The sequence below is a fragment of the Sebastes umbrosus genome, chromosome 8 (genome assembly GCF_015220745.1).
Source record: "Sebastes umbrosus isolate fSebUmb1 chromosome 8, fSebUmb1.pri, whole genome shotgun sequence".
Lineage (NCBI taxonomy): Eukaryota > Metazoa > Chordata > Actinopteri > Perciformes > Sebastidae > Sebastes > Sebastes umbrosus.
Genome location: NC_051276.1, coordinates 24,029,190 through 24,050,251, shown reverse-complemented (window position 1 = coordinate 24,050,251; position 21,062 = coordinate 24,029,190). Strand labels below are relative to the sequence as shown.

General features: G+C 44.7%; 1 protein-coding gene across 1 annotated transcript in view; it reads right to left on the bottom strand.

The window, feature by feature from the left end:
- Positions 1-21,062, bottom strand: part of ncor2 (nuclear receptor corepressor 2) — a 105,274-nt gene that overhangs the window by 12,499 nt on the left and 71,713 nt on the right. The window contains 19 exon segments of the mRNA XM_037778280.1: positions 1,347-1,595; positions 1,963-2,166; positions 2,264-2,609; positions 2,750-2,967; positions 3,751-3,843; positions 3,983-4,132; positions 5,007-5,157; positions 8,360-8,463; positions 9,159-9,269; positions 9,440-9,539; positions 10,227-10,363; positions 10,501-10,665; positions 11,013-11,060; positions 12,669-12,948; positions 14,167-14,287; positions 15,455-15,546; positions 15,548-15,885; positions 17,687-17,825; positions 18,004-18,146. Coding sequence (XP_037634208.1) covers positions 1,347-1,595; positions 1,963-2,166; positions 2,264-2,609; positions 2,750-2,967; positions 3,751-3,843; positions 3,983-4,132; positions 5,007-5,157; positions 8,360-8,463; positions 9,159-9,269; positions 9,440-9,539; positions 10,227-10,363; positions 10,501-10,665; positions 11,013-11,060; positions 12,669-12,948; positions 14,167-14,287; positions 15,455-15,546; positions 15,548-15,885; positions 17,687-17,825; positions 18,004-18,146 — 3,189 coding nt within the window.

Genomic DNA, 21,062 nt, shown 5'->3' with positions numbered 1-21,062 from the left:
AGATGTATTTTGGTTTTGCTGGTCCAGATGTGTTTTGGCTTTAGAGGAGAACAGGTAAATAAAGCCCAACATTGCGTTCTCATACTGGTCCACATCACGAGATATCATTCAATTCGGTTTGAGGTTTTTATAGGTTGTATTATAATGTGACGAAAACAAAAACATGTTTTGTGTCTTTGACATAAATACTAATAAAATTAACTTTTAGGAAAAAAGAAATAATGGCTTGACCATAGAAATAGAATAGGAGTAGAACAGACATTGAACGGTTTTTCCGTGGCCGTTTGATTAGTTCAAAAGAAAACAGTGATTGTTGTTAGTTGTTATGGTGACAACAGATCACAGGTCAGTGAGGCCATTGAGTGTGGCAGCGGCTCACTGGTAGCTTGTCCTTCTCCGCAGCGGTGGGGAGTGAGGCGGAGTGACCCAGCGACCAACTGTTAGGCTCATTTTCTGTTACCAGTGTAGCATTAAAGTATGGTGGAATTAGCAAGCCAGCTGTCCTCATGTTAGTGAGCATTTCAAGTCACTAATAAACGATGCAAGAGGTGTTCCAGTAAACACTTGCACTTCTGCTTTGTTAATGTTTGCTACCTTTTATTGCATTATATCCAAACTCACTCACTGCTCCCTCATTGACTCTAAATGACAACTTTTTATCAACTTAAATGCATTTCAACTTTTTTTGTATCACATTGATTTATTCAAGGACAAATAGATGATAACTGCTTTTGCGAGTTCGCTGTATTTGATGCTTTGCCAATATAAATGACTCCAGACAGTGACGACAACCAACCGACAGATTATTCATAATGTGTCCTCCTCCAGCGGCTTCTAGTTACCCTTCCCTTAACTGCTGCTTGATGCAGCACAACAGCTGATCGCCCACAACTTGCATGTGCCAGACAAATACCACCAAGGCTGGGCATGCAACATGCAGCTTAAGATAAAAATCAGACCCAAGTAACAAAAAAACACTAAGAGATTATGACAATGGCTACAGAAATTTTACAACCCCTCTAGAGAAAATTATAATGCAATACAGAAATCTGTGTGAATGCATCATCCATCTGAGTTGCGGTGTGAGGTACAAGGTTAAGTTCCTGTTTCAGTTTACAGATGATTCTATTATTGAAAGAAATCCAGGAAACATGAAACCTGCTGTTTAGTAACGGCAAACGCTCCATCTGTAGGTACAGCACACTTGATGTCTGTGCTGGGGGAGTTTACAGTTGTTCCGTTGAAAATTGATTTTCAGTTTGCCAAACATCTTTAAAGGCCAATGAACAACACCACCTAAGACAAATATGAGTTAAAGTGAGTGATATGAAGTCCATTAGCCTTACCACGTGGGGCTGCAGAGTACTGCAGAGGAATCTGCTGGTCTCGTGGAGTTAAGCCCCTCAGCAGGTCTGAGCGCTGGGCCGCCATGGCAGCAGCTGCAGGCCACTGGTGCATCTGCTGGGAGGTGATGTAGTCGTTGAACAGCGTTTGACGGTTCTCCAGGGCCGCAGTGTCAGGAAAGGAACGGATGAGGTAGGGGTAGGGATGAGGGTACGCCGGGTTGGGCGCCAGGTGGCGAGGCAAGTAGTAGGCTGCTGTGTATGAAGTCAGGAAAACATCTGTCATTCATATTGGAATAAATTACAAATCAAAATGATTAAAGGCCACACAGATGTTTACATTTATTTTTTCTTAATTAGACATTTCTCAGGACTGTACAGACTGTGCTTGATTGACATCTTACTCCCTCTACTGTTTTGTTTCAGCCGTCAGGCCAATTTTTACTGCATTTTCTGAAGCAGGGATAACGTACAGCCGGCCTTTGTGATTATTATTGGAACATGGATTTTGGTGGCCTCATAACTCCCAGCAAAGCTCAACCCAATTGAGTTGATCAGGTCAGAATAACTGAAAACACCTGAGAGGGAACACGTGCTGATTTCTTGACTGTGACTGTACCTGGGTCGATGGGGATGCCACGGGGAAGCGAGGCAGGATCGAAGGCTATGGGCATTTGGCGGTACACTTCTGCGGCCCCGAGGCCCTGCAGCAGACGCTCATAGGTCTGTTGATCTGGAACACCTGGGAGTGGCGATTTGGTGGCACTCATTTCCCTGGGGGTTGGTGTGGCTTTACGTTCCTGAGTCGGATTCTTACTGGAACCTGGAGTAACAACAAGGAAACAAAAGAATTTCAAGTACGGCCTTTGCGGGGTGAACGATCTAGTTCTAAAATATTCCAGCTGTTTTGATATACTCACCATCGTGCTGCCTTTGGCTTGCCTCCCTGGACAGCGGGGAGCCACGATGCGACGGCCCGGGGTAAGGGGCCCTTAAGGCGCCTTTGTCCTCGTAGCCCACCGGACTGTGATGGGCCTTGCTTCCCTGCTCTGACCCCAGTGTGAGGGGAGAAGAGCGGGCGATGGGGCTTGCCGTGCTGACCACTGCGCTGGGCCGCCCTTTTGGTGCCTCTTCGTAACGGCCCCTCTCAGCACGCATCTCCATGTGGGTGGGTGGGTTGTGGTAGGAACGCGGTGAACTGGCCATGATGGAGAGGACATCATGACGTTTCCCTGAACCAGCTGCCTCCTGCTTCATGGGTGTTCCCTGAAGAGAAGCACAACAGGAGTTAATCAGGTAGGTGTAGAGAGGATCAAACATTAAAAGGGACTGTAAATAAGTATTTACACGTATAAGTCCCTTTAAGGGTTGGAGAGCCTCTGCATGTGTTGTTAGTGAGTGTGTACCTGTGGCATGATGCCCTCCTTGCCAGGCTGTCTGAGCTCCTCCCTGGGAATGAGGTGGATGGAGCGGCCGCCCTCCTTCACCGTGGGCACCATGGCGTCTCTGCCCTTCATTGGGTCGGACATCGAACCGGACCCGCGGGGTGGGGAGCCCTCTCTCTTCATCTGCTTAGCCTCCCTCCTCAGGTAGCCATCCTGAGGGTCCAGGTGACGAGGTATACCTGAAATCATATTAAAAATCTCTTATTTTCAGAATTTAGACAGGGAGGGAGATGGAGAAAGGGACAGAAGAGGTACAAAAAAAAGGTTGTGATATATCAGCTCAGCTAAACCAGCAGGGGTTCTGAAAACAGCTTCATCCAATACTATCTCTCTAAGATGAGACAAGATGGTTATCTGACTTTACTGCTGTCAGACAGATGAATATGAATAACAACATGAAAGTGCTCCTGCCAGCGGGTGAGTTCTGGTAAGCTGGCACAATCTGTTTCTCGAAAGGAAAAAAGGAGAAGTTATCTTTCTCTGCAGCTCTGCTGAGTGAGCACTGAGAGTTCAGTCTGATGAAGTGAGAGCACAACAAGCGAGTACCTTCAGGAAAAAACGCACAGAATGCAAACAGAGACGATATTAAACAGCATTATCTTGCAAGCAGACACATTTACATTCAGTTCAAATATTTAATCTGCCGCAACATCTTTACGACTTTTCCCAGTCCTATTGTGTCACTTTGATCTGCTACACATATAACCATCTGTTATTGGTAAAACAATGTCAGCCTGTTTCTCTTCTAGTGTCATCAAAACACACACAGTGTATTTTCTTCTTTAATGTACATTCAGCCCGAGGAGATTAGATTTAGACATAAATGATGATGTTAAGGCTTTTACCAGAAACACAGTGGGGAAAAAGAAGCTCCCAGCAGAAGGGAACGGGAGTTAGATTTAAAATGAATACATTTTGAATAAGAAGAGAAAATCATGTTTTATTTTGAGGCGTCATCCTACCTTGTGAGATGGAGCCACGGATGTGATGAGCGTCCTTGTAAGGTGTGTGGTGCGGACTGTCCCTATCGTGAGGCATGGCTCGAACAATCAGACCTGAGGTGGGGGAGGAGTAGTGAGGTGTAAGACTATGGTAAATGATTTCATTAATGATGAGACTTGAATGATTAAACACAGGATTTCATCCAGTAGCTCTTTGTGGGAGTGACACAGGGTTACGGGGGTCGTCTCTTACCTTCGCAGTTGGCAGCAGACAGTGAATCCCTCATAGGCAGTCCTCTAGAGATGCCTCCCTCCATAATTTCATAAGGACGCTTCAGGCCTAGAATTTCCCCAGACTGCCCGGGGCCTCGGCCCTCGTCTTTAGAGCTCTGAGAAGGTGGGCCTGCAAATGACATTTGAGATGTTACTACAATTTGCATGAATGGCTCAAGGTGCAGTATAGTGCTTGCAAGTTTAAAACAGCTTTGAGATTGGAGGGGGTGTGCGCACTACTTGATGTTCTGGTTATACTGCTTATATCTAACCTATAGTGCATTTAGATTTATTCATATTATTTATACCACTGTCTATACTGGTTATATCTTCCAGTGTAATCATATTTATACTTCTGTCTAATGTTTGTACTCACTCTCACTCTGGTCAAACTGTCAATACTGTTCAAACTCCTCAGTTTGTGTTAAATGCCTACCAACAGCGTAGGAGGGCGCTTTATGTTTGAGGAGTTAAAGGTCTGTTCCTCAGATGTGCCTAAGTTATGTTTTACAGCTGTAATGTCTAAGAGATGGATTATGTTCATATTTGCTTTGACATTGTTTGACATTGTTTGACATGCATGGAGGTGTATTTGTTCTTTAACTCTCATTATGTTATTGCTCCTGTTTGTTATGTTTGTAGTGACTTGAAAGCCCATGTACGTACTTTACTTACTTACTTACTACATATGTACATTGCACTGCACTTTACTGCTTCTTTTGCACTTCTGGTTGGATGCTAACTGCATTTACGTTGCAATGACAATAAGGTTGAATCTGATCTGATCACAATGCATTATTAAAACAAACCTGGGATTCTAACTTGGTTGGAAACCATTATCCAAGATAGGCCTTTCCTCCCGATGTCACGATATATGGGGAGACTGGTGTCGTAAAATTCGGGGAATTCTGAATTCTTGTTGGGCTTGTGTCAGTTCTTACTCAAAATGAAGGTAATCGTTGGCTATGGCATAAAATATGCTGCAGCCAAGCTGATGTACTCACGGTCATATGTGAGGATGTGCCCACTGATGCCTTCGAAGACCAACTGGCCTTTAGACAGCGCCTCATCCCGTTCCCTCTCAACTCGACTGGCGCTGTCCTCTGTGATCAGACGGGCTATGGTTCCCTGATACAGCACCTCAGCCGGCGTCCCCTGTGGCAAAGAGATGAGACATACATGCACTTTATCATCTTGGCGTGCAGGAGTGGCTGTTCTTAAGGAAAAGTTTATATGACAAATTGTAAAGAGGACCTACGAGAGACGACCTTGACTGTCAGTAGCCGGCATTTACAGGCGTCATTTCTGTCAAGCTAGATAGTCAGAACCACCTTTACATGCCAAAGTCACATAAAATCAAGCATTGTACTCAGCAAACCAACTTGAACTTGTCTTCTCAGGGAGCACCAGGCTATGTAGCGGTCCCAACAGGCTCCTCATTGTAGCTGACTGCACAGACTAGAAGCTACCGATAGCATTTCCCCAATTATACTGCTGGATGTATACTGTGAAATTCACTGAGAGCAATACGAAAGGGATAATGTACAGCGAGCCAGTCGTTGTTGTGAAATAAACCCCGATAGAACGATGCGATGGACCCCGACCCCTGCAACAATGACCTGCTAGCTGTACATTATCCCACTTATCACAAGGCCACTTACATAAGAAATCAATAATTTGGCACAAAAACGGTCCTTTACAGTCTGAGATCAGAATGCCGCCCATAGCAACGGTCTATAATACATAGCAACGGTCTGCTATAAAGAAATAATAGACCGAAGATAGCAGCAATTGACCAATCAGAATAGAGTATTCCACAAAGCCGTGTAATAAACTACAACGTTGAAGAGATTACACTAAAAAGTAATTTTTTTATAAATTACTTAATAGAATAATTGACTAATATCTGTTATAAAGGCCCCTCACAACATTTGTTCCGAAAACAACAAAGTCACAGTGCAGGTGAAAAACAATCCTGATTGATAGTATTATGGTACATATTGTGTAAGTGACTGGAAACAGTCTTTGTTTTTCTTTTCAGGACTGTTGAATTGGATGCAACTGGAGCAGACTGTAATGCATAAAGTGTTACATGCAAACAAAACGTGTATTCTGTTTCTTGAATTGTTTGTGCCCCAGAAAGAGCGTTGTTACAATGGTGACAGATAACAGTGATCCGAATAAAGAAATAAAGAAATAAAGAAACAAAAACAAACACAGCTGTGAAATACAAAGTAGTACTCTCTGAAGAAGCGGAGGTGCAACAATAGATGACAACAGGCTTTGTTAGTCACATCCCTCGTACCCAGAGTATGACTCATGTTTCTACAGCGCTTGAGAGCGGGGGAGGGCGGTTGAGCAGGAGACACAGCAGTGCCTGAGATCACATTTCGTGTCTATTAGTCGCAGCTTTTCCAAGAAGACGCCGCTGACGGTTGGAGGCCAAACTAGTAGGGTTCTATGTAATTGGGGAGGAGGCGGGGGGGGGTTATGTTTACAGGATCACATGGCGCTGACAAAAGCAGTCCTCGTCTACTCCCTAACAAAGTGCAACATTTCCATATCTGGGTGCTAATCTAGCTGCGAGCTAAACAAACAAATGAGCTGTCCCTCTGCAACGGCACTGATTACGCTTTATCGCTGTCACCTTCTCCTTACTAATCCATCACGGTGGATAACGGCCCCCTCAACACTCGTTTTCTCCAGTTGGATGTGATATTACAGTGAGCATATCAATGTCTGGCTTGAGAGTAAATAGATAAATAAAAGAGGGAACAGACGCGGTACAGTGTGTACCTGTTGCTAGGGTGACAGGGCCACTCAGAGCTGTGGTTATGTCACAGCAGCAGCAGGGAAATCCAGCAGCCACAGCACTTTCATCATAAGTACACAAATCAAAGCTCAGTAACACAAAGGCTGCTGGTTCGATAGAATTGGTTTGGGCAAAAACCATCAGAAAAGGTGGGGGTAATGAAAAATTACGAGTGTGTACCAGCCATATTAGCTGCTACTATCATGAACCTTGACACAGTTTAACACAGAGTCGGTTCCAGTTCACTATTTACATCCAGCAGCCTCTGAATGTGCCGCTCCTGCACACTTAGGGGAAATATAAGTATATATTATATATAATAACAAGTCTCTCCTAAACCTGCAGAACGGCTCATTTCCAGTGGTTCACGTTTAAACTGCCTTATGTAAATCAATTTCAGAGGTTGTTCAGAGGTTCTCCAAATAAAGAGGAACTGAACTGTTTGCCAGTTGCCTGTCGTAATGCACTACTCAAATTTGAACACTGTCAGCAAAATATTCATAACGCACTCGCTTCAGGATTGCCACACCTAACACAGCGACAACAAACTGCACATACTGTATGGGAGATTCTGTTACAGAGTAGAGAGTGAAAACATAGTAGCGGGGGGGCTGTCTTTAGATTACGCCAGTTTTCCATCATAAAACTAGCAGCCTTAGAATATTTTAAAGGGTAACAGCAAGGACTTAACCTGAACCACCAGATGGTTTGTTACACAGAACCGTCTGAGAAGCAGTCAACTGTTTGGAAAAGGGCAGGCACTTGCAAAAAAATACTTGGCAGGTGACTGGATGAACTGTCAATCTAACTCTTGCCGAAGCCAGTCGGGAGAAGAGCGAAAACATCTATTCCGTCAAGAAAAGCCTTCAGTGCCGTTCTTTGCTCTTCTTTCAATGAAGAAATACTCTCCAGTTCTGATAGAACCGATGCTATTGCAGCAGCTACGCTAACCTCTTCAGGAGCCGCCATCGTTGTTTAGAACATACTGATGCCTCTCCATGTGTGTTTTTAGTATGTGGTTATGCATGTGTTGTTTTTTTATGATCTTATGTGTCGAGTTGTTGATGTTGTTATTGCTACTGTGGCAAAACCCCTTGGGGACAAATAAAGGTCTTGAACTTGTGTCGTCTCACACACGCCTAAGCCACGCCCGTAGCTGCCAGTAGCTCCTCACAGGACGCTGATTGGTCCGGTCGCTGGCTTGCTGGACACAAACGCATCACTTGAAGCCTGACATGATGGATTTTTTAGTGTGATATATAATCTCACGATTCTTGCATGATCTCGTGACATTGCGAGAATCCAGCTGCCGTGCAAGGTAAGCAAGGCTCATGTCTGTGTCTAAAACAACAGATATTAATCTTCGCTAAAAACATATCAAAATAGGACTGACTTAACTAATTTGAATGTGGGTCTACTTTAAATCATGTCTACACTGTGCAGCAGAGAGAGTTAAAAACTTGACTGGGACATTCCTCACTCCTGTATGGTACTACAGCCTTAAGAAGGATCTAGACTCACAGTGCTTTGCTGGTCTGAGCTCACCTGAGTAATGGAGCCCCCTCGGCAGTAGACGGAGGAATCTGGATGCATTCTGGTCCCTGGGATGCCCTTAGTGATACTACCCCCCTGAACAGCTGGAATAGAACCTGTGAAGATGGTAAGAAAGAAAAGCTGTATTAAGAGTAGTTTAAGCAAATGCTGCAGGCTGTTTTGATCACCGTTTACTGTCTTAAAAGTATTTACAGTATTATTTATAATTCTAATATTCAGTCTAAACACTGTGTCTACTAAGAGTGAAAGCATGACCTTATTAAGTTTCCAAATTCATTTTAAAAGAGGAAAACTGTGTTGAGACACCACTGGCAGTAATTACAGCTTTGAAGCTTCCTGAGTTTGCATCGACTAGCTTTGCACGCACAGATCTGGGCAAGTTTCTCCCATTCTTCACATCCTCTCAAGCTCTGTCAGATTAGCTGAGCCTCAGTGAATTCAACTCTCCACCGATTTTCAATTGAGATTTGAGGTTAGCCGGGGCCACTCAAGTACATTCAGAGACTTGTCCCAAAGTCACTCCAGTGTGGTCCTTTGCTGTGTGCCTCAGGTCACTGTCATGCTGGGGAGGTTAATCTTTTCGGCATGACAGTGCTGAACAAAACATGTGGGGAAACTCATGATTTGACTTTGTTATTTGAGGGCAAAATACTCAGCTGAGAAAAATTGTGTTTTCCAAGATGCATTCGTGTTTTACCCACTACACAAGACAAAGAAAGACGCAGAAAGCAAAGCACTCATATCAGTTTTTGGAAATCAAATAAAAGAGAAGATGAGGTGAGTCACCCACCACGTCCAGAAGCACCATCATGAGGCGACCCCTGGCTTGACATGTTGTCAGCTTGAGAGGACGAGCTGCGAGGGGACAACTGTTCCTGCTTTATCACGGGGAAAGGACCTCCTGTGTAATGAGAGTTTGGGAAAAGCAGCAGACAAACAGAGAGACAGTAATGAGGAAGACATGTCTATGGTGATGCACCAGACCTCAACATCAGTTGTGGTCGAAGTGGATGGCAACTTACAGGAAAGAGAAATTGAAGTGCACTAGTCCCTCCACACAATTTTACTCACCAACTTTCCTCGGATCCATCCAAGACAACCCCATCTGTGTGGGGGTCATCTTCCCATGGTCCAACCCATGAGCTGGGCTGTGCAACTGCACCGGGGTGCCCTGAAGAAACAAGTATTTGGTCATTATGGTGACATACAGAATCATTGCTCTAGCATAGAAATAAGTTTGTCAGATTTTATTTATTTTGTATCTATATCTTAATAAATTATGTAGCGTATGCCACTGGCATTATATTTAACAACTATGGCTGGGTATCGGTACTCCATACCTTTAAGGTATCAACCGAAACAACCCGGTGCCAAGTACCATCAAAACTTCTACAGTCAAAAGATACCTGCAATCGATCCTTTTTGTGCCCAGATCTAGAAAATGACGACTGCTTTGCTCGCAGCCAATCACCGCAAGGGTTCTTCAATTTATAATATATTATTTTGACGTGTGATTGGCTCACTACCGCAGCAGCTACAACACATACAGCCGGAATTGACTGTCTTCACACGGCTCTGAACACAGAGATGTCTGAGCCGACAGCTAGCACCTAACGATGCTTACAGCGCTAACAGCGCTAACAGCGGCAACAAGTGCTGACAGAGCTAACACTATTGAATTAAGTACTCTATTGGTATTGGTAACACTTTAAGGGTACTGGTATTGGTACTGACATTGCCATTTTTTAAACGATACCCAGGCATATAAACAACTAATAATAATTTTCAAGTCGGTGGTTTCTGTGGTCCAACTATGACGATGTAAAAGCCCTTGTTTTCATTTGTGTTGGTGCTATACCTGTGTGATGGAGCCTCCTGGCTTGTTGGAGGAAATGAGTGGCGGAGGCTCCGGCATCGTGAGGGGTCTCACTGCTGCTAGCCGTCCACTGTCCTGTGGCAGGTTAGGCAGCGAGGGGTGGCCTGTTTGCTGGAACGCTAGAAGGCAGGAGAGATTATGAGATTTGAGTGACGGCAGAGGGAGAAGTGGAGGTTTTGTTCAAAGTTCATGTAATACGACATACAATACACATATTACAACTGAGGCTGGTTAAGAATATAAATATAGGACTCACAGTTGAAGTGGAGCAAGTGCTGGTCGTGACTGATCTTGGCCATGTCTCGTGGGGACATTGGGTAGGGGGAGAGAACTGGTCGACCCAAGTTGGACGTCCTCAGGTCGTCGGGGCCCATCGCCTGCTTCTTGGCGTCGCCGTGCGGAGAGAAAGCCCGGGACTTTTCTGTAACAACAACACACAGGAGTTCAGGGCTGGAGCACAGCACGCAGCTAGACCTCCACTGAACTAAACTAAAGAAGCTGTCCTTCAGCTGCTGCTCACTGTTATTTCGTCAACAACATCAACACCAATGTCATTGTTGTCTTTTGAGCACATAGAACCCCTCACGCCACTTCCTAGCCAGGGTGATATCATCAGCACTGAATTAATACGCCAACATACACAACAAGCCACTGCTAATATTTATAGTAAAGAACACACAGTAAAATCCAACAGAGGAGGTGATCACCCTGTGGTGTGGTTAAGGTGTAATTAAAAAAAGGGAATGGTGTGGCAAGGGGTGAACCTACTTAATCCCTGCAGGAGGGTCAGTAACCACCTCTCGTTGCCTTCCAGCTCTGAAGGGACACAAACACACCACAGATCATCGCATCCTCACAGATTTTTCTCTCTCGCACAAAAAAAACATGCACTGACTTACATTAAACACTTTACTACTATTACAACAAGGTGTGACTTTTGTTTTCACCGACAGCCAAATGTTAGTAAATAGTCCTACAATGTAGAATATGTCTACACCTGCCTCTGTGTCAGACACTGCATGAAGAAGCTTTTTAAGCCTTTTTCTTTTCTAAAAATGCATGAAAAAGTGGTTGCCGTGCACTAAGAGTTCACAGCTGCTGGGCCCAGTTGGTTATAAAAGACCCGTCTTTGTCTGTTGCTAAAAGTCTTAACACTGTGCTCTCAAAGATTCACGTTCCACAAGCTCACAGTAAGTGCACTGAACTAGCCTATATTCCCTTCTGGGTCAATAGCAATACCAGATCATTTATCAGTTCCCTCTCCACGAGTGTCCCAGAAACACTTGAATACCCTAAACACTGGAGAACACAGACTCAAGGTTAGAGCATGTAGCAAGGACCAACTAAGTAAAACTAGATCAAATGCTGCTAAAACGGCGTATTATGCAGCACTTTCGTTGTAACCTCCAGTTTCTTTTTTAACATTTCATGAGTCCTCATTTAAGGCACTGACACACCAAGCCGGAAGTCGGCCGTCAGACAGTTTGGGGTCGTCAGTGAGCGTCCGTCGGCCTAGTTTTTTTCGGTGTGTTTCGCACCGTCGGCTCTAGTCTGCCCATATTAGAGTTTTTCGGCCGATTCAGCATGTTGAATCAGCGGCAGAGCCCGTCAGTGAGAGAAAACACTCTGATTGGCTGTTCAGCTTGGGCGAATCAGTGCAGGAGAAGAGAAACGGACGTGAGGAAAGCAAGCCAGCGTGTAAAGTCAAAAGGAAAAACACAGAAGGCTCTTTTCATTTTTCATCTTCATCTCATCTGATCACTCCAATACACAGATATTTTCACAGTGACATGGCCATCTGGAATGAAGTTATGTGGTGAGTGAGAGAGATGTGAAAATGGTCGGCAAACGCCGCTTTGTTTCATGTACGTATCATGACAGCGGCTTGTATATCCGCCGTCCTCGATCTTCCGGTTTCCCTTTTTGACTAATACAGACGACCAGAACCTGCTGGTATGGAGAGTTAATTCATCTCACGCAGGCGCAGAACGTACGTGCTAACTGGCCGTCGGCTGTAGTCTTTGCGGCGTGTTCCAATGCAACTTTTTGGCCAAGACAAAGGCAACGTGAGACGACGCAACTGGTGGCCTTCGCCGCCACAAGAACTTTGATGTCGGGTTGGTGTGTCTGGGCCCTTAGAGTGCTAATCTTGATTCCATTTAGCCTTCATTTTACAACTCTAGCAATATACCATGTGATACACACATACATACAGCCTGCAGAACAGTAATATGATGGATCGTACAGAAAGAAAATTATGGCATGGAAATTGTGAGAGGGGTTCAAGCTTACAAAACATCCTGTACTTCTCTAAATGCTATCTGCCTGGTGAAGTATTCATGTGACTTTGGAGATTTATCAGCTTCTTGAGTGTACAAGCAACAAAGGGTAGTTTTCTTTCTGTCATGACGGAGGTGTGCGTACCATCCTTGTCGCTGGTGGAGGGGCTCCGCGGGCGAATACGAGGACTGCTGCTGTGAAGAGCCTCCCTGTCTCTGTCTGCCTGCAAGGTGTACGGCTGCTGTTTGCCCGGCTGGCCTGAAAGCTGCTGCTGCTGTTGCTGCTGCTGCTGCATTTTGACCTCCTGAGAGGACTCCCCATGAGCCATGGTGATCTGTTGCTGGTACAATGCCAGGGCATGGGGGGGTAGCACTGCCTTGCCACATCCGCTCCGCTGACCGCCATGCATGGAGGCCTCTGGCATCTGCACACAGGATGAGAGGAAGGTTACAATCACACCACCGCCACACATAACACAAGCCCACTTCTACCTGGCATTTGACATACGGTTAGCCGCGTACATTATCTGATGAACATGATCGCTAATAAACATCTCTTATTTCTTGGTGAGCTAACGTTTCCCTAATGCCTGGGATCTTATTTCCTCTCCACAAAGCAATCTATCCCATCATCCTCCATCTGGCTGGCTTATTTTATACAAATATGACTTAACAATTCCGCCTGCTATACTGTTATCTCTGTAAGCAGAGAGACGAGGATGGCATTGATACCACTGCAACGGGAGAGTGTGTGTGTGTGTGTGTGTGTGTGTGTGTGTGTGTGTGTGTGTGTGTGTGAGGGCAAATCAGTTTTCTGTTACAAAACATTACCTGGGTCAAAGACACTTTCCAAGGCTGTAAAAGCTGAGATGCTTTTCAGGGAACAGTTGTGTGATGTAATATACTAGGGCTGTCAACACGATAATAAGACGTTAATGCAAATTCATTTTAACGCAACTAATTAAAGTGAAGTGAAGATAGAGGCATTGTATGAAACTGTAAAACCTAAGGAATCCATTGGTATTAACCATGTCATACTAGCTTGTCGCTAAGGACGCTAAATAACGCTCCAAACTTGGGTAAATTTTGGCGAGGAAAAACTGGCATGGCCATTTTCAAAGGGGTCTCTTGACCTCTGACCTCAAGATATGTGAATGTAAATGGGTTCTATGGGTACCCACGAGTCTCCCCTTTACAGACATGCCCACTTTATGGTAATCACATGCAGTTTGAGGCAAGTCATAGTCAAGTCAACACACTGACACACTGACAGCTGTTGTTGCCTGTTGGGCTTGAGTTTACCATGTTATGATTTGAGCATATTATTTATGCTAAATGCAGTACCTGTGAGGGTTTCTGGACAATATTTGTCATTGTTTTGTGTTGTTAATTGATTTCTAATAGTAAATATATACATACATTTGCAAAAAGCAAGAATATTTGCCCACTCCCATGTTGATAAGAGTATTAAATACTTGACAAATCTCCCTTTAAGGTACATTTTGAACGGATAAAAAAATGTGCGATTAATTTGCAATTATCCGCGATTTAACTATGAATAATCGTGATTAATTGCGATAAATATTTTATTCAATTGACAGCCCTAAAATACACACAATGAGACACACAAACTAGTGACTCACAATAGGTGGGATAGCAGCAGCCCTCTGTTTGAGCGCCTTCAGGTCCAAGGGCTTCTGCAGTGGAGAGGATATGACCCCATCATGAGCGTAGTTCAGTAGACTTGGCCTTGGAGAAGTCATTCTACACAAACAAAGACACACACATAGAAATAAGTTGGCTTTGCCAGCTTGAGCCAAAATACAACATTGCATTCGATTTTTTTTTAATCTAGAAAAAAAAAAACACACACAAAAGAGGGCAGAGGTTCTGATTGTGTTTCCATCCCACATGCCTGCCTACCCATTCCCGCAAGGGACACAGGCACAGTCACAAATCCTCACTCACTAAACAAGGTTATTTAAGTATTCAAAGGATGGCGAAAGCAAAAATGAATACATGGGATGCGCGTGCGTGTGTGTGTGTGTGTGTGTGTGTGTGTGGGGATATATGTAGGATGTGTGTTGACAGAGCCCGAGACTGTGGAAACGAATTGCAAGGAAAAATCCATATCCATGTCTCGCACATCTGTTGAAAGCACACAATATACTCGGAATCACAGATAGACACGCGCTTTGATGCACAACAACACAAAAGTGTGTACACACATGCGCGCGCGCGCACACACACACACACACACTCACTCACTCACTCACTCACTCCCTTTGTTTGCTTTGGCAGAGAGGGCAGCTTTTCCCCCGGCTCTGCCAGTACATGCAGTCTGCTGTCATGGAAAAAATTGAACAAATACCGTGCAAACAAGACTAATCACTCCTCCCACGCACTTTGACACCCATTCTTGTGGCCTCATTCACTACATATATATAGATTTATACAGTATAGATAGTTATATAAATATAGAGATATATATATATCTCTCTCTCTATATATATATAGATAGATACACACACACGCACTCATATATATATTCTCATTCATACAAAGTACAAATAAAATCTTTGGTTGATAGAAAAGAGCAACCTGTGGTGTACACACAAGTGGCTTGCCAAATATGGCTTCCCTGCTGTACGGTGTAGCTAGGCAACTAATAACACTTCAAAACCCTCGCTGCTTTATTTTCTGATGTCTGCTGTGGTAGACCACAGAAGTAGGACACCTAGTAAACCACTGCTCAAAAACCAGAAGCCCTTTGACACTCATAGTCTCAAGCAGGCTCAATGATGTCACTGATAAAACAGAAGAGGAAAGAGATAGTATCACATTATTTTTTAAAATTAAAAAAAAAAAGATGGTCATTTTTTTTTTGCGTTTTGAAAAATGTCCCCTACATCTCTTGCTACAAGCGCTCACCTGTGCTTGTCTGTGTTGTCCGTCTCCTCCATTTCATCAGCGCTGCAAGTGGCACTAGAGTCACTGTCCCCATGGGAACCGGTTTTTGGGCCCGTGGTCCTTCTTGGAGCTCTTGGTGGAGCTTTTGACTTCCTCCATCTCTGCAGTAGGAGGTTTTTTATCTACGACATCGCTGGGTGGTGTCGGCTGCTGCTGCTCTTTGTTGGGCTCCCCTATCTCAGTCTTTATCTCCTGCTTAATAGCCGATTCTGCATCTTCCTTGACTGGAGGTTTCTCGTCGGCCGCCTGGCCCATGTCCGACCTGGCCGCGTCCTTGTCCCCGGTGGTGGAGCTGGCCTTTGACCTGCTGGAGCCTTCCTCCTTGGCCTTGCTGTCCTCTGATGAGTGTGGCGAGGGCAAGCTCTCTGTGTCAGAGCTGTTGTTGGCTCCACCTGGCAGGGACAGGAGACAACAGGAAACGCAGATCAGAAGAGTGGCCTTATACTGTAAATCATGTTATATCTCCTTGTCCTAATTTCTTTCATCTTTCCCCCTTCTCTTTCTGCTAAACCAGATTCTTCACAGTGCCAGTCTTCTACCTAATCAGGTTTCACTGTACAAAAAAAGAGGAACACAAAACCAATTGGGATGATGGACGAAATCCCCCGGGGCTTTAGCGCTCTATTGTGGAAGTGCAGGCTACACAGTCCACCTCTATCAACAAACTACAGCAGGATTTTAAGGATGCTTTTATGTTTGTCATTGCAGAACATGATTCTTCAAGCCAACAGGGAGCTACTCCAAGAGTTTCATTGTTATATTACATTATATACACTCAGTGGTAGTTGGTGTAACTATACAATCTAAGGCAATCCAATACAACAGCTAAGCCATAGATTCTGCCATTACAAAGACAGTTTTGAACGACACTGTGAGAGAGGTATTATTTTGGCTGTATTATTGAGGCTGTTTGCATTGGTTTTGAACTGGACTGCATTATATTGAGAGGTGTCTCTAATGTTCAGCCCACCCCATTTACAAATATGAGGGGTTGAGAATTACAGTAGTAACTACGACCTCAATGATGAACATATAGTTGAATAAAAACCTCTTGGAAAGTTTTAACAACAACTGGCCATTATAGGCTTCATAAAAAGGTAGAATTTGTGTTATATTTGTTGTATTGGATTGCATTAAATTTAGGGCTGTCAAAGTTAATGAAATAATAACGCGTTAACGCAAATTTGTTTTAACGCCACTAATTTCTTTAACTCAATCGATCTTTCGGAGGTTGTAACGGGCTCAGTTTTAAATCCATTGGTACCAACCATGTCATACTAGTTTATCGTGAAGGAGGCTAAATAACGCTCCGTACTTGCGCGAAATCTTGGCGAGGAAAAACTGGCATGGCCACTTTCAAAGGGGTCCCTTGACCTCTGACCTCAAGATATGTGAATGAAAATGGGTTCTATGGGTACCCACAAGTCTCCCCTTTACAAACATGCCCACTTTATGATAATCACATGCAGATTTGGGCAAGTCATAGTCAAGTCAGCACACTGACACACTGACAGCTGTCGTTGCCTGTTGGACTTGAGTTTGCCATGTTATGATTTGAGCATATTTTGTATGCTAAATGCAGCACCTGTGAGGGTTTCTGGACAATATTTGTCATTGTGTTGTGTTGTTAATTGATTTCTAATAATAGATATATACATAAATTCACATAAAGCAGCATATTCACCCACTCCCTTGATGATAAGAGTATTCAATACTTGACAAATCTCTCTTTAAGGTACATTTTGAACAGATAAAAATGTGATTAATTTGCAATTAATCACGATTAACTATGGACAATCATACCATTAAATATTTGAATCGATTGACAGCCCTAATTAAATTGTATAAGGTTTACATAATAAAGTGTGCAGGGATTTTACATATTCTGTAGCCCTGTAAGGGCACCCATTTTGCTTTACTCAGTACATTTGACAAAAAAACAGCAGCAAGCAAGATTCTTATCATCTTACATAATCAAATGCTGATGCAAAACTACTGTATGTTAAAACCACTTTACTACTGTAAAACTACTATACACCGAAATACAACAATCAGTAAAATTGTTAACAGTAAAATGCTTCATAATGCTCAAAAAGACAAACCTCAATTGATAAATGGAGGTTAAAATAGAAGCTTTGATTTATACAGTGTTTTCTTTTGGCAATTAGCATGCAGCTCTTGGGAGTGGTGTACCTTCTCCATCTTCAGGGGCCTCCTCTTCATTGCCGCTGGCTCCTGAACCCTCCATCTCCTCCTCCTCTGCTGCATACGGGGCACTGGTCTCCTCATTCTGCAGTGCTTTGCCCCTACGGCGGGCCTTTCGCTCCTTCTCCTGGGTCAAAACAAACACACTAAATAAAAACAGCCTGGGGAACAAAAATCTTTCAGATCCAGAAGAAAACCAGACACAATCTTATAGTTGGTTGCGCACAAAAAGCATGAATGACTTTACTTTGTCGGCACCACGTGGAGCAAATATGGCTCGCAAAAAAACCTGTCCCTGCGCTTACCGATTTCATTTTATGCTGCTGCAGAATCTCATCCAGTTTCTGCCTCTTCTTGTAGTTGAAATAGAAGTTCTTGCACTGCGACACGGTTTTTGATCCCACCATCTTGGCGATGGCGGACCAATTCCTACCATACTGGAGAAGGCCTAGGAATAACAGATGGACAGGCAGAGGGATTAGGATGGGAGGGGAACAAAGAAAGCCGGACGTGGTTGACACGTGGCCTTGCACCACTACGTCCCCACTCCATAGTTGTAAAAAAACATGACGTGAGCTGTGCAAAGTGCATTTGTTGTAAAAAATTAGAAATGTAATGGTTATTTTGATTTATATATGATAATCAATATCAACCACAATCTTCAAGTGCACAGTATGGAAGTCCCTCTATAGTAAGTCAATAGCCATAAACATCTGTCTCTATACAGCTGTCAGAACTGTAGCACAGCCTGGGAGTTCACAATGCAACATAGACACAGTCCCACTCTGCCAGCAGGAGCAGCGTGGCTGGACGCCATATGCTTCCCAAGTAGAGACACCGAGAGAGAGACCCAGAGTAAGAGAGGTGGTGTGGTGGCTGCAACGTCAGTCATACTAGTGACGTCACCGACTCTCCCAACTGGGGTCACTCTGTGTCATATTCTGACTGACTTTGACGTGACCCAGTTCCAAGAAACTCTGGTCCTCTACTCAGTCAAGCACATGATTGTGCCTTACACAAGAGTCTGCAGGCACCCGCTGGGCCAGAGCTGTGATAGATCAACCTGTCATGAAGCGCGCACGCACACATACATACAGAAGCGTTTAGTGCATGTGTGCTAAAAAAGAAGCGAGGTAGAGAGCGGTCGTTGTGTGAGTGCGAGTGAGTGAGAAAGACAGATAGCGTAGAATTTGCTCCGGTGTTTCCCCCCCAGAGTCTGCTGTTAGCTAAAGGCAGCTCATTAACAGTGTGTGTTGTAAGAGGCTTAGCTTACACCACCCACTTGTTTCCTGTGCCAGCTTGACAGGTCCTGGCAACAGGACAGCCTCTCAAAGGGTTGTGAGGAGGGGTGGTGGTGGTGGTGTGTGTGTGTGTGTGTGTGGTGGGGGGGGTGTTATTAACAGGCACAGAGCCAACACCTCCTGGAATAACCTTGGACATGGGTTCAGAGGTCTCTGCATCTCATCGCTTAATGGAGGCAGTAGGACAACAAGCACGAGTCCGAGCCAAAGGAGAGGAAAGGACAGCTGTTTACGGCCCTGTCAACTCTCATATTAATCAGAGAGATTGGCTCTGATATCAACGCTCTATTGAATAACGCTGTTAATAAGTAACAGCTGAGATAAAAGCTGGAAGTTCTAGGGTACTATTCACAAAATACTCATTATCAAGATCAAGATATAGAGATACATATAAACAAGTCACCCAAAATATGATAAAGTAGCCAGAAAAGTCAAACACTACCTCTGTCACACATATCTACTGATATATAAAAAAAAAACTTTTGCCAAAAGGGCTGGAAAAGCTGTGCATCAGATGCGAGAAGAGTCGTATAATATTCACCGTCATGCTGAGAAATTAATAATGCCAGTATAAAAAGATCTACCAAAACAAGCAAAGGTGATCTTCAAGTCTGAGCTGCTGGTGTCTAAAAGCCGCCGCGCACCTACAACCTGTCAAGTGTTAAAGTGGAAGAGGTTTTTTCAGCTGAAATATTCATCGCTGCCACTAAAAGGCATTGCTAGGAAAAGCTTCTCCGAGGAAGAAAAGAAGACCAACCAGCCTGACTCGCTCCAAGCGGACCGAGACACATGACCGACACCTATTAACCTTTTACAGCTGTCTCACGAAAGGGGAAGTGGGGGGGGGGGGGGGGGGGGGGAGAAGGGCAGACTGCCCTACAAGTCAGGCACCCTCCAGATTACGCACAAACATACACACATGCTCAGAGTGGCACACACATTCACACACAAGTAAGGCAAACACTTTGCTGCACCCACTGAACCTGAAGATAACAATGCAATTCATTTACTGGAAAGTCAAAGGTCACTTTGTTATGACCCCTCGCTCCGGTTTATTCCATCATATGCAAGCACACAGTCCTAAGCAGCTCTGGTTGACTCGGGGCCATAGTTGCTGGAGCAACACACATGGAAAAAACATCCAATCAGCAGCGGCGATACTGAAGCAGGTGGTTGCCTCACAGCCAATCAGGACACTGTATTCCCATTAGCTCCTCCCAGAGAAAGTCCAATCAACACCTGGTGCAGCCAGAAAAGTGGTTGTTCCTGTCTGTCACATGCCTGTCACTCCAGCCGTCGTGTCGTGGCCTTGCGGTGGATGACAGTATCAGACGGTCTGATCTCTAGAGGGGCCAGCCGGGAAGCTCTTCAGGGCTGGGCCTTCCGATCCAGAGCAGAGGAGATGAAAACAGCTCAGACTCGGCGCTCTTCCTGCCAGCTGGCTTGATACTTGAGCCGGGGTCAGGTTGACATGCTCCAAAACAGCACATGCTCCTGGCCTCCTCCCCTCCTTCTTCTCCCCTCTCGCTGTGTCCTCCCCGTGCTTCGGTGAGTGCTGGTCTGTTCTTCTCCGCCGTGTCTCTCTCCCCAATGGCGGTCGTCTGGGAAGACTTCCACAGGAAAGTGGGACTGTGGGGCGGTGCTATGTGCTCAGCCTCTCTCTCCCCTCATCTGATCTCTCCTCTATCTCTCTTTTTTTTCCCTCCCTCCCTCTCTCGGTCGGTCCGTCCCTCCCCCTACCTCAGTCTGCCAGCAGGCACCGCGGCACACACACACACACACAAACGCATGAGTGAGTACACACACACACACTCGAACCCTCTCTCTCTCTCTCTCTCTGTCTCTCTTGTTAATACTCTAGCACACAGACGCAAACACACACTCAGGCAGTCCAAGAGTAAACAGAGAGCAGAGAGAGAGAGAGCAGTGAGTGAGAGAGAGAGAGAGAGAGAGAGAGAGAGGGAGGAAAGATATAGAGAGAGCAGAGCCACTGAGCCAGAGAGACAATGGAGGAAAGGAAAGGATACAGAAGTGGAGAGTAAGCAAAGTGAGAAGAGGGGGGA